At 38.0% G+C, this 13,782-nt stretch overlaps 1 protein-coding gene across 7 annotated transcripts in view; it reads right to left on the reverse strand.

The window, feature by feature from the left end:
- Positions 1–13,484, reverse strand: part of PSIP1 (PC4 and SRSF1 interacting protein 1) — a 48,263-nt gene extending 34,779 nt beyond the window's left edge. For 4 of the 7 annotated variants that reach the window (XM_079112684.1, XM_079112682.1, XM_079112683.1 and 1 more), the window contains exons 1-3: positions 13,294–13,484; positions 12,591–12,798; positions 9,258–9,334 (exon numbers count right to left, since the gene is read on the reverse strand). In XM_079112684.1, coding sequence (XP_078968810.1) covers positions 9,258–9,334; positions 12,591–12,662 — 149 coding nt within the window. In that variant the 5' untranslated portion in view covers positions 12,663–12,798; positions 13,294–13,484. The remainder of the gene's footprint in view (positions 1–9,257; positions 9,335–12,590; positions 12,799–13,293) is intronic. The other 3 variants (XM_079112686.1, XM_079112687.1, XM_079112685.1) reach the window with 2 other exon arrangements.
- Between the last annotated feature and the right edge of the window lie 298 nt (positions 13,485–13,782).

A 13,782-nucleotide genomic window follows, 5' to 3' on the forward strand; every position in this document is an offset into this window, starting at 1 on the left:
CATATTCTAATACACCAAAAATTAAATAATATAGTCTTTCCAAAATTTAAATATAGAAGTTTTTGATGCTTAAACAGCGCCAGTAATAACAGCGCCAGTAAACAGGGAAACATAAAACCACAATAAGCTAATATTTCATTCCCAATAAAACATATATAATAAAAAAGAAAACGTGGCTGGGGATGTCTCAGTGATAGAGCACTTGTCTAACAAAGACAAAGTCCTGGGATGCATCCCTAACACCACAGTAAAAAATAAATGAAAAAATAACAAATAAAGACAATGCAGAGAAATTAGAACCCTCATACACAGCTCATTTAGAAACATTCTGGCAGTTTCTAAAAAGACTAATCTTAGGGCATTTGACCCAGGAATTCTACTCTTCAAGAAATGAAAATGTATGTCCATACAAAAACTAGTGCACCGGGGCTGGAGATGAAGTTCACTGGCAGAGTACTTGCCTAGCAAGCTGCAGGCCATGGATTTAATCCCCCGCATGGGAAAGAAGGGGAAAAAAATCATGTACACTAAGTTCACAGTGGCATTACTCATAATAGCCAAATGCAGAAAAATTCGAAAGTCTGTCAAATGATGAATAGTTATGACAGATTAATAACAATGGACAATATTATCTGACAATAATAGAAGCACTACCACATGCTACAACATGGATGAATATGGAAACATTATGCCAAGCATATAAAGTTAATCACTAAAAACCACAAGTTGTATAGTTCCCTTTATATGAACTGCCTAGAATAGGAAAGTAATTTGGTGATTGCATAGGCCAAGGCAGGAAGGAGGATTGGGAAGAAACAGTTAAGTAACTGCTAATGAGTACTAGGTGTCTTTTAGATTGGGCTAATGCCTCCACTACTCTCTGGATATCCTAATAATCTACTAAACCGTATACTTTAAATAGGTAAATTATATGGGCAATGGATCATATCTCTCTTTGATGTTAAAAATTTTAAATTTTGCCAGGCACTGTGATGCCTGTAATTTCAAAAAATTGGGGAGGCCGAAGCAGGAAGATCACAAGTTAAAGCCAGTATATTTGCAACTTAAGAGCCTGTCTCAACTACATACTTTTAGTTAAAATGAATATCTTTTCATATCAACAATTATTTATCATATTATTTCACTGAATGGATAATCCAAAATTGGTCTATTGTTGGGTAATTTTTTTTTAATTGTTGATCGACCTTTATTTTATTCATTTATTTATATGTGGTGCTGAGAATCGATCCAGTGCCTCACACACGCTAGGCAACTGCTCTACCACTAAGCCACAACCCCATCCCTATTGCTGGATCATTTTTATATCAAAATTATTATTGAATAATGTTGCTATAATAAACATATTAATCTCAGAACCCATCTTCATAATCAATTTTAAGAACAACTGGGTCAAATGATATTCTTAAGACTGATGACCACCTAATAAGACTCAAAAATGATGGTAGAGAATCCTCTTTGGAGATACATTCCCACAGGATACCACATGTGGCTGTCAGCTCCAATTCACTTGATAAAACATTCCATTCTAAAGAGGTGTCAAAAAAAAAAAAAAAAAAAAAAAAAAAAAAAGACACCAGGCACAGTGGTGCACACCTGTATTCCCAGTGGCTCAGGAGGCTGAGGCAGAAAAATCTCCAATTCAAAGACAGCCTCAGCAACATAGCAAAATCCTAAGCAACTCAGCAAGACTCTGTCTCGAAATAAAAAACAAAATAGGGCTGGGGATGTGGCTCAGTGGTAGAGTAGTGCCCTTGGGTCCAATCCCTAGTACTGCCCCCTGCCCCCCAAAAATAACGTAAAATAAAAGAAGGATGTAACTACACAAAATACCTAATATTGGAAAATTTAAAGTAAATCCAAACAAAATTCTTCAGAACATTAACAGGTTTAGGAATTGTTACTTAAAAACTGGAGTAAAAGAGGGTAAAGTAGCACATGTCTATGATCCTAATGACTTGGGAGACTGAGGCAGGAGGATTTCAAGGATTTTTTTTTTTTTTTTTTGGTTGCAGATGGACACAACACCTTTATTTTACTCATTCATTGGTATATGGTGCTGAAAACCAAACCCAGTGCCTCACACATGCTAGGCAAGTGCTCTACCACTGAGCCACAACCCCAGTCCCAGATCTCAAGTTTGAGGCTAGCCTCCACAACTTGGTGAGACCCTGTCTTGAAATAAAAACTAAAAGGGGCTGGGGCTGGGCTGTATCCCCAGCCCCAATCCACTCATTTTGCCAGTTACTTACTGCCAACATCTCCATTCAGTCCCCTATCTTATTTGGATATTACAACAACTGTCATTGTTTTTTCTCCATTACTTTTTATTTGGTACAATATACATACCACCAAATTTATATCTTAACTACTTTTTTTGGGGGGGGGAGGCAGTGCTGGGGATTGAACTCAGGGTCTTGTGCTTGCAAGGCAAGCACTCCACTGATCACCACCATCCGTCTCCATAACTTTTTTTTTTTTTTTTTCCTTTTTGGTACTGGGGATTGAACTCTGAGTCACTTTACCACTGAACTACATCTCCAGCCCTTTTTAATGTTTTATATTGAAAGAGTCTCACTAAGTTGTTGAGGTTGACCTCAAACTTGCAATTGTCCTGCCTCAGTCTCTTGAACTACTGAGATTACTGGTATTTGGTGCTACCCCTAGCTTTTATTTATTTATTTTTATTATTTATTTATTATCAACAGTGCTGAGGATCAAATCCAGGGCCTCACACATGCTAGGCAAGAAGTCTAACACCAAGCTATACCCCCAGCTCATGTTCTTTTGTTTCTGTTGCGGAGTTTTAGGAATTCCCTATACATTCTGGATATTACTTCCTTATCAAATGTGTGATTTGCAAGTATTTTCTCCCATTCCATGTATTGCCCTTTGTCTTCTAAAGCACAAAACCTCTCACTTGCAAAATCCAATTAGTCTAATTTTTTCTTTTGTTGCTGTGCCTTTGGTATCAGTGTAGAAAGCAGTACTAAATCCAATGTCATGAAAATTTGGCCCTCTGTTTCCTGCTAAGAGTTTTATAATTTTAGATCTTACATTTAGGTATTTTATATATATATATATATATATATATTTTTTTTTTTTAAGTTGTAGGTGAACACAATACCTTTATTTTGTTTTTATGTGGTGCTGAGGATCAAACCCAAGGCCTCATATGTGCAAGGCAAGTGCTCTACCACTGAGCCACAACCCCAGCCCCAGATATTTAATTTTGAGTTAATTTTTGTATATGGTGATAGATAAAGAGTCCAACTTCATTCTTTTGAATATGAATATCCAGTTTCACCAGCCCCATTTATTGAAAAAATTGTCCTTTGTTCCAATAAATGGTCTTGACACCTTTGTCCAAAAAAAAATAAAATAAAAAAGGCTGGGGATTTAGCTAAGTGGTAGAGCAACCCTAGGTTCAATATCCAATACCACACACACAAAAAAAAAATAAAAATAAAAATGATTTATTCCATTACAGAGAATTTTTATGCTCTTTTAAAAAAAATTTTAGCAAAGAAAATACACACATTAATTCAAGTGGTGAATTTCAGAGCTAAAAGAAAACTTAAGGATCCCCAAATCCTTATTCTAAAATTAGGAAACTGAAGTTCCGCTTACACAGGCATGGTCACCTAGCTGTTGAACAGCAGTCTCAACTCTGTGCAGTGATCATTAAGAAGATTTCAGAGTTTCCATTATCCACTGTAATATACTCTTTGAAGCATCTCCTAACAAAATATTGGTGCCATATCCCTTTACATTGAATTAAAACCTCAAATACCAATGGCAAACCTGTAAGAATCAAGGATAATTAAAAAAAAAAAAAAAAAAAAACTAAAAACTTAGCAAATCATTGAGTACAGCAATAATTCTGTAACTCTCAAACTATATTTTACAAATATGGTTCTTACACAACACACTCCTCAAGGCCCTAAGTGTGTATGTATGTGCACTGTGTCCTGATTTTTATGAGTTTAAATACACAAAAACGCAGTTATGTCTTTGAACTAACTTTTCTTGTAAACAATCTGCATACCCACTAGAGTATACACCATAATCCTCATGAAATCTCAGTTGTTGCACACCTAGAACCTTTCCTTTAACGTAAACCAGAAATCCCATGAACAAAATGGGAAGGTCTATCTAGGTTAAAATATCAAACTTGTTTAACTTTGCCAATGCTTACTAGACAGTTCATTTTTTATATACTGATTCTAACTTGCTGCTTTACTTTTCCATTACTCAAATCACACACTAGAAAACATTTTATAGGGTTTTATATAATAGCATGCATTATTTTATAATGAAAAAATTATTCACTAGACAATTGAATATGCATCTGCTGTATTTTATGCCATTAATCTGCTGGTATAACAGAGATAAATAAAACAGTTCATTTCATTACTTGGTGTGAGGCATAAGAGAATCTACAACAGCCCAACACCAGCACATACAGCTATGGTAGGAGTATGGAGGTTGTATAAGAGTGTGGAATAAAAATCCTATCCCGCCCGGGCTGTGGCTCAGTGGCAGAACACTTGTCTAGTACATGTGAGACACTGGGTTCAAGCCTTAGCATCACATGCAAAGATAAGCAAATAAAATAAAGGCATGCTGTCCATCTACAACTACAGAAAAAAAATTTTTTTTAAATCCTATCCCATGATTCATTCCTTTACTACCTGTGATCCAACCAATACCACCCTCCCTTGACCTTCACTTCTAAAACTATAAATTAGGCAGGTTTTAAAACAGCCTATGACAGGGCTGGGGTTGTGGCTCAGTTGTAGAGCACTTGCCAGGCATGTATGAGGCACTGGGTTCAATTCTTGGCACCACATACAAATAAATAAAATAAAGGTCCATTGACAACTAAAAAATATTTTTAAAAAATAGCCTATGGTATATAAAGTTCCTAAAGCTAAATATACAATTTCTTTGTAAAAAGGCAATTAAGAGCAGTAAGGAGATAAAAGCAGCAAAATACCATTTTATGTAAAATTTCCAGACTTCCTGAGAAATAGAATTAGGTTAGAGCATTCCCTTAATTAGTAAAGGCAATCAGTCAGCAAAACTCAAATTCACCTGCATTTCAAACAATTCAGTAACACAAGTACTATCAGCCTTGGAAAAATATGCAATGTTACCACTAATTTATAAATCCCTGCAAGTACTGTTTCCAAAATGACATATTTGTCAAAGTTGTACAATTTTTAATAACTGACATTTATTTAGTGTTTAACATGTACCATGCACTATTCTAGGAATTTTCATATAATTATCTTGTTTGCACCCCAAAATTATGAGATAGATTATTATTATTCCCATGTCACAAACTAGGAAGAAGACCAAAAGAAAGTAACCCCGCCTGAGGTCATATAACAGGTAAATAGCAGAGAGACTTCTAAACTAGTTGTATTAAACATTGTATTAGTAAGAGAACAGCAAATTTGTAATTAACAAATGACTTAAACTGCATAAAACTTTCAATCCTCAGATAATTATTCAACAGTTATTATGTGGCAGGTCCTTAAATAAGTGATTACAAAACAGACAAGGTCCCTGCTACTTCAGCTTTTCACTTGTGGGTGAAGAGGGAAAAAAATCATTTTAAGTCATCACTGCATTTGAGAAAATAAACATAAAAAGGGAGATAGTGAGCTTAGATCTAAATGACTTCAAATATCTGAAGGCATAAATAACATTTCCAGAAAAGGACAGACAAATAAAAAGGACCTGAGGCAAGATAAAACATATCTGTAAAACAAAAAAAGCACTGAAAAAATGTGATGAGGTAAGTTGGAGAGTTAAATATAGGCCAACTGGGTCTCAAAAACTGTATTTGTAAATAGTTTGTTTTGTTTTTGCTTTGGTTTTCTTGTACTGAGAATTGAACACAGGGCCTCATAACATGCTGGACAAGCCTGAGCTACATTTCCAGCCCTTTTCATTTTATTTATGAAAACAGGATCTTACTAAGTTGCTCAGGCTGGCCTTCAAGTTTCTATACTTCTGCCTTAGCCTCGTAGGAGCTGTTAACTACAGGCATGTGCTACCTAGTTTATAAGTAATGTTTATGGTAATGTTAATAGGGAGTCATTGAAGGTTTTTGGATAGGAAAATGACACAACCTGATTGGCATATAAAGTCACTGATTATATATTTAGAATGGAAAATGAGACCAAGATAGGATAAGGACACTAATTACAGGAATAATTGTGACACTGACTTCAGTTGTTAACAGAGGAACCAAAGACAAGATCAGTATGCATTTTAAAGGAAAAGAACAAGGATTTGCTGACTGACTAGATGTAGAGGGGAAAGGGAATGACTGTAATGAGAATCAAGGATAACGCCAAGACTTTGGCTCCAGTATCAGAACTGCCTACCAAGAAACAGTTTTAGAGCTGGGGTTGTGGCTCAGTGGTAGTGCACTCCCCTAGAATGTATGAGGCCCTGGGTTTGATCCTTAGCACCACATAAAAATAAAAAATTAAAGGTATTGTGTCCACCTACAACTAAAATATATATACATATAAAACCTAAAGACTGGGCTGGGGATATAGCTCAGTTTTTAGAGTGCTTGCCTGTCAAGCACAAGGTCCTGGGTTCAATTCCCAGCGCCACAAAAACAAACAACCCACCCTAAAAACTGAAAATATATGCACACACACAGAAAAAGAATCCTATTTAAATGTTAGGTCTGTGATACCTAGTGGATGGTCAAAGTTAGCATACATAAGGGTCACTAATATTCAAAATTTAGCCAGGTATGCTGGAGCACACCTATAATGAAAGCTACCTGGAAGGCTGAGGCAGAAGGATCACCAAATATGAAGCCAGCCCAGGCAACTTAGCAAGACCCTATCTCACAAGCTAAAAAGGCTAGGGGTGTTAGCTCAGTCTAAATTACTTGCCTAGTAGTGTGAGACCCTGGGTTCAATCCCCACTATTGCAAAAAGAAGCAAAAACAAAACAAAAAACTTTACTGCTGGACAAATTTCTATAAATGACATCAAATGATATGTAAAATTGGACAGCTTATAGGTTCAGGAAAGAATGCAGTCACAAAAGGATCCTGTTCTAAATTCATAATAAAATCTTAATAAATCACTTATAGATCAGTAATATTCCAAATTTCTACTTCTTTTCTTCTTCCTGTCCCATCGAACTACTGGTTGTCAGAACAGACTTCCATTTATGCAAAGTTCAAATTGCAAAGTTCAAATACATAACTACCCTCCCAGGACTATTAGAGACCTAGTTCCTAAAAACTAATCTTAAATATAAAAAATATCAACAGTATATACGGCAGTACTACCTTTCCAAAGATAAATGATGTATTTGTGAGAACACTAAGATCAAAACACTATAAAAGCATTTTGAATGAAAATTAGCTTAATTTTAAAGTTAAATACATTTTAATTCTTTGAATATCTTAATTTCTTGAACAGCTAGCTCAGTGGTATAGACCTTGCCTAGCATGTGGGAAGGACTGAGTTTCATCCCCAGCACTGCAAAAGTATAATGTAAAATCCTCATTTTTAAACAATGGGGAAAGAATGTTTATTCCTCTTCAAAATTTAAAATAATAACCTAAGGCAGGGGTATAGTTTTGTGATAAAGTGCATACCTCACAAAGGGTGGGGGGTATAGCTAAGTGGTAGAACATTTGGCCTGCATGTGCAAGGTCCTGGGTTCAATCCCCAGCACCCGAAACAAATAAGTAACATGTAAAGGGCCCTGGAATTTAATCTGTGGTAGGGAGAGACAAGCTAAAAATGGATCAGGCAGTGTTGCACACCTATAATCCCAGGTACTTGGGAGGCTGAGACAGGAAGATTGCAAGTTCGAAGCCAGCCTCAGTAACTTAGCAAGGTCCTAAGCAACTAAGCAAGATGCTGTCTCTCAAAATTAAAAAGGGTTGGGATATGTAGCTCAGTGATAAAAGCACCCCGAATTAAATCCCCAGTACCCCCAAAAAAAGAATGTACTATGTGTTTCATGAAACCATAAGAATACATATAATAGCATAAAATCTTTTAAAATCAGAAAAACAAAAATTCTGATAAATGTCTGCTCATGTTATTAATGTTTCCAACCTTCACATACATCAGAATCATCTGGAAAGCTTGTTAAAACATACAGCTGGGCTCCACACCTCACAACTGATTGTGGGTCTGGGCCTAAGAACTTCCTTTTTTAACCAAAAATCCATGGGATTCTGACGTTGCTAGACCTAGCACCACATTTTGCAAACCCTTACACATCGATACACAGTGCACAATTTTTCAGATTCCTTTCCCACTAGGCTTAAGGCTACACATCTATAGTACCTGCTATTTAGGAGGCTGAGGCAGGAGGACCACAAATTTGAGGCCAGCCTGTGTAATTTAACAAGACCCTGTTTCAAAATTAAAAAGGTTAGGGATGTAGCTCAGTGGTAGAGGGTCTACAGGTTCAATTCCCAGGACCACATACACATGTACACGAATCCTTTCCCTATTACTTTTGCCTAAGTTTCCATGGTGGTGCATGCCTGCAAACCAGAGGCTTGGAAGGCTGAGGCAGGAGGACTGTGAGTTCAAAACCAGCCTCAGCAACTTAGAAAGGCCCTAAACAACTTTGGGAGACCCTGTCTCCAAAGAAGGAAAAAAAAAAAAAAAAAAAAAGGGACTGGGGATGTAGCTGAGCACCCCTGGTACTCCCCAAAATATACATATAAAAAAATAACATATATATATGATTAACATATATATACACACACAATTTTTCTTTGTTTATATACAATATTCCTGAACCTAACTCGAAATATGGTGAAAGTCAATCCAACTCTAGATCTAAAATTGCATTTTAAACAAATTATGTGATATTGTATGATACCATTAACATGAAATGTCTGTAAATGGCAAATATATACAAATTGGAGACTAGTAATAGGGCAGGGGTATAGTTCTGTGGTAAAGTGCCTACCTCACAAACGGTGGAGGGTACAGCTAAGTGGTAGAACATTTGGTCTGCATGTGCAAGGTCCTGGGTTCAATCCCCAATACCACGAAAAAAAAAAAAAAAAAAAAAATCGAAGACATTTTCAAAATCTAAATGATTTTAAAATTTTCTATTTCCTTATTATTTTCCCACTGAATCTCTACTTGCTCTTCTTCATTTTATGCCAAATGACCCTGCAAAATTAACTATGATTTACCTATAACGCTAACAGGACTTACGTCTCATGAGTTCCAAAAAAGAAAATGGGTAGTTTATTTGTGGGTGGCTTTACAGCTCCATCAGGAACTTCGTCTACCTAAAATAAAGATTAGAAAAATTAAAATATTTTCAATCATACAGACCTGAAAAAACTAAGAACAAGACATCCAAGAGATATCTGATATAAAATGGACTCATTATGACAAGCCCATAATTCCATAGCTCCAGTTTTGAAACCCAAGAAGTTCTAAAACACAGTATTTTTCCAAAACCCATTTGGTAGCAAAACCAGGACTGACACTGAGGTTAATTAAGTCAATACTATTATCCCCCTAGTATTTCTGTTGTTTCTCTGCAGAAACATTGTGTTGATTATGTGCTATCCCAGACCCTACCTGCAGGAAAATATGTGGCGCAGGTTTCAGCATCCTAAAATATCAAATTGTTGAATTCTTAAACATATTTGGCTCTAAGCACTTCATGTAAGGAATCCAAACCTGTTCCACAATCCTAAACAATATTTCTGTAGGAAGGCTATACAAAAAAACAGTAATGTAAAGGCACACATTGGGCTGGGGTATAGCTCAGTGCTTGCTCAGCATCCACAAGATCCCAAGAATTCAAACCCCAGCACTGCAAAAAAATACACAAATAAAAGGAGACATTAACAAAAGTTTAGTAGTATTTCCCAAAGTATGAAACACTTATTATGAAAAGATCCTCCATCCACATGGTTGAGTCACATGGGGTTACCTATTCCTTTTTCAGTTCTCTTTCAACCCTTTTAATTAAGGAAAAGTATTAGGTGCTTTTAATTAAAAAAAAAAAGTATGAGGTTATATCTAATATTTCTGTAATATTTGTTACTCTGCTTTATTCCCTTTTGTTCAAGTTACCAAGCAGTGGTATCTAGAAAGAATTTAATAAATTTCTATTTCAAAAGCAATTTAATTAAAAAAATCAGTTGACTTTGTTAAGGGAGTTGACTCGACTCTATAAGCATTACACTATAGAGGGCCAGATCATAAGAGTTACTGCACTGATCATCTGCAGGGACAAAAGGAGAGTTTGACACTAATAAAATCATTACCATCCAATACCACTAGGGACCTTAACTTCTCCACTTATACCTGTCACTTTAACCTGTCATTTTAACTGTGGGAAGGCCCCAAGAATTGCAAAAATCCTGAAACCCTTAAAATAAGAAATATTTTCTGTAAATTTAGTTTGTTTATTTCTGCTAGTAAATAGCTTTAAGAGTCTGTTCAAATGCTTATTAGCACAGACTGAGCTTAACAAGTGTTAGGCAAAATTTTTTTAAGTTGATTTTAAAAATGATTCTTACTAGTAAAGGATTACAAGAATATGTAAGACTTAAAAGGAATCCAGTTTGGACTATGTAGACAGAAAATGTTAAACCCAACAGGGAACAAGAACTATACAGCTGAAACCTTAAATACTCTAAGCTCTGTAAAATAAAGATTTACAATTCTTAAGACTAAAGAAGGAAAAAAATACATAATTCTTAAAATTCTTAAGACTAAAGAAGGAAAAAAATACATAATTCTTAAAGAACACATCAAAACCAAATTAGGTGCTTCCAAGGGGAGGAAAAAAAACAAAAATTCCCATTCCAATCCCAATGAACTCATTAAAAGCAAGACTTGTTAAAGAAAGAAAGAAAATACTCTGGTCCTCCTAAGGCTACTTTATTACTTTTAATAGCACTAACTCTTAGTCACCTAGCACACTGAAGGGTGTGGGGAGGATGATGTGGGAGTACAAAATTTTTTCAGCATTTCCACTTGAATTCTCACTAGAGTGGCTTGGGAATCTGGAATATGGATGTATCAGATACCCTCAGATTTTGATACCTCAAAATAAATAAGGATGCCTTGAGAAAATTATAAGGAAGCATTTTGGGGGGACCTTAAACCTGCTCAAATCCCTAGGCCTAATTTAAATATGAAATACAGTGTTTTGTAAGTGCATGATTACATAACTAAGGACTGACTGGTGGGGTATCAAAAAAAAATTCAGTTTAACGCCACTGCCCTCAAGAAGTTTACAATATATTTGGAAGTCAAAACATACACAAGAATTAAAAGATTTTCCTAAAGGGAACAGGTTAGAATGCCAAATATTAGATAAGGGTTATGATTAAAGATAAAGATGTTCAAGTGAAACTCCACTGAAAACGGATGTGATAAGACCAAGAGAAAAAAACTTTGAAAGGAAACGTTAACTGGAGTCTAAAAAGAGCTGGATAGGAAAAAAGAAATCAAGAAACTATGATCATTCTGTACTTCAGTGGTACTCTCACTTGATCAATCCATGATTCTGTTATCTAACGGATATCTCTGTACATTCCTCTTTCCAGCTCACAAAACAAGAACTATAAGATTTAATTATTTTTGAAAAATGCCTTAAGGGCAAATTAGGAGAAAATAAATGGTTTTTAAAAATAATAATTACAACTTTAGAATATCACATGGTTATATTTTAAAAAGATCTTGAGCTTACTCTAATGTATCCCAACGTTCTTCAGGTTCTATCTATCTGGGTCTTAGAAACTGGGTCCCATCAAAATCTTACAAAAGGTATTTTTCTGAAAATGGAACTTAGGTGTTTCAGACCGTTTCAATGCCTAAGTGTCATAAAATATCCTGGGTCCTTAGTGACAACTCTGTACCACTAGATGTGAACCCCGAACCTGGTCCACTCCTCCTTTTGTCCATGGGAAACAAAATTAGGTAAAACAACTTCATCAAGGTCGTAAGGTAAACAACATAAATAAAAACCTGGAAATAAATTTTATGGACCTTCCTTGGTACTAACTTACAGAAAAATTTTCAAGACTATCCACTCCTAAACATCTTTATTAAACAAGTGAACCCAGACAGAGCCTCATCAACTCAAATCATGTATTTTTTAAAACCCTGATTCAATTGAATATACACTTCTGACATTTAAGAGTTTGTAATTTGCACAGGTTCCACTGATATGTTGTATTTTATTCAAAATTTAGGAAATGTCATGTTTTACTAGTTTTTAAACATGGATCATTCCATCTACAGTGAAACCTTAACTGGCATGTCATCTAAATATTTCCTATAAGAACACCTGTCAACGATTGTCAAAAACAAGCCACAGGGAAATAGGTATGTAAGAAAACCTAGATTTTTACAATTGCATGGGAAATTACTGGGCAAAAACTAAAATGAGAAATTACAAATGAGATAAACAAAATCGAGGGAGAGAAAGGACACAGGAAAAAATAATAGAAATGGAAGGAAGAAGGCCTCTCAGAATGAAGGCAGCACCATTAAACGCGAAGGCTACAAATCACTCACTCGAGCTGGCCAATGAGGATAACCTTTCATCTTGGCGAAGATGAGGTCTCCAGGTTTGAAATCGCGAGTCATGTCTCGGGGGCGAGGCTGGGGGTCCCAAACACAGGAGATGCGGCGGTGCGCGCGGCAAAGGGATGCGGGAGCGCGGATGAGCCCAGGCTCCCTCGCTGGCGGGCGGGGGAGGATGCCTCGGGGTGTCCCGACGGGCCTGCGAGGGACAGCAGGGAGGACGGTTAAAGCGAAGAAACCCGAAGGGAGGGGCCGCAGGGGAAGGGGGAGGGGCAGGGACGGCGAGGGTGGGGGTGGGAGAGAGTGAGAGGAGGGCCGCCTCCCGCTCCTCCCGTAGAGCGCGGCTTCCGCAGCTACCTCTCCTGGCTGGAGCAGGTTTCCAGCTTCAAAGACGCCACCACCTGAGGCAGGGATGCTGCCCTACCTTAGATTCCCTTCTCCCGCCCCATCTTTCCCAGGGCTTCTTCCACGGGCTCAAGCCCCAAAAGGGAGGGGATACAGTGAAGAGAAACATGAATTAAGAAAGGCGGACATTTCCCTTCCATCCACGCACGACCTCCCCCACAACCTGCTCCTCGACGGTCACAACCCCGGGTCGCCCCTCGGCCGGGCCGCGTCCACTTCCCCGCTACAGCCAAAAGAGAGGCCACGGGGGGGGGGGGGGGGGCGGGGCGAGTGACCGCCGCCCGCTCACCTGCCGGGGCCGTGGGCGCTGAGGTTGCGGTGGCGGGCCGGCCGCCTCCGCCCGCGTCCACGCAAGCCACCTGCGCCACCAGCTGCCGCAGAGGCGTCTCAACGGCTAAGAATCGCAACCGCCGCCACCACTGCCGCCGCCGTAGCTGCGCCGCTCCCGCGCGGCTCCCGCTCGGCGCCCGCTAGCACTGGGGCGAAACCAAGTGCTCACTTAGGTAGGGGGGATAATATAGCACTCCCACAAAGTCTGTGACGCCAGAGCGGAGGTTTGAAGACCCTAGATCCTTATGTTGCCTTTTCACTAATAACTGCATTCCGAAGAAAAGAGAGACCGATAAGAAGGAACGGAGGAGTGAAGGAAAATACCTGGAGTGGCTGCGGTTCTCCCCTGCGGTTTGTGGAGTGGTCAGGCCTGGCCCGCCCCTGCTGGCTGCTCTGCGTGTGTGTATTTGTATGTGTACTGTATGTAAAAGGCGGGGAGGGAGGAAGC

This window comes from Sciurus vulgaris (genome assembly GCF_902686455.1).
Source record: "Sciurus vulgaris genome assembly, chromosome: 15".
Taxonomy (NCBI): Eukaryota; Metazoa; Chordata; class Mammalia; order Rodentia; family Sciuridae; genus Sciurus; species Sciurus vulgaris.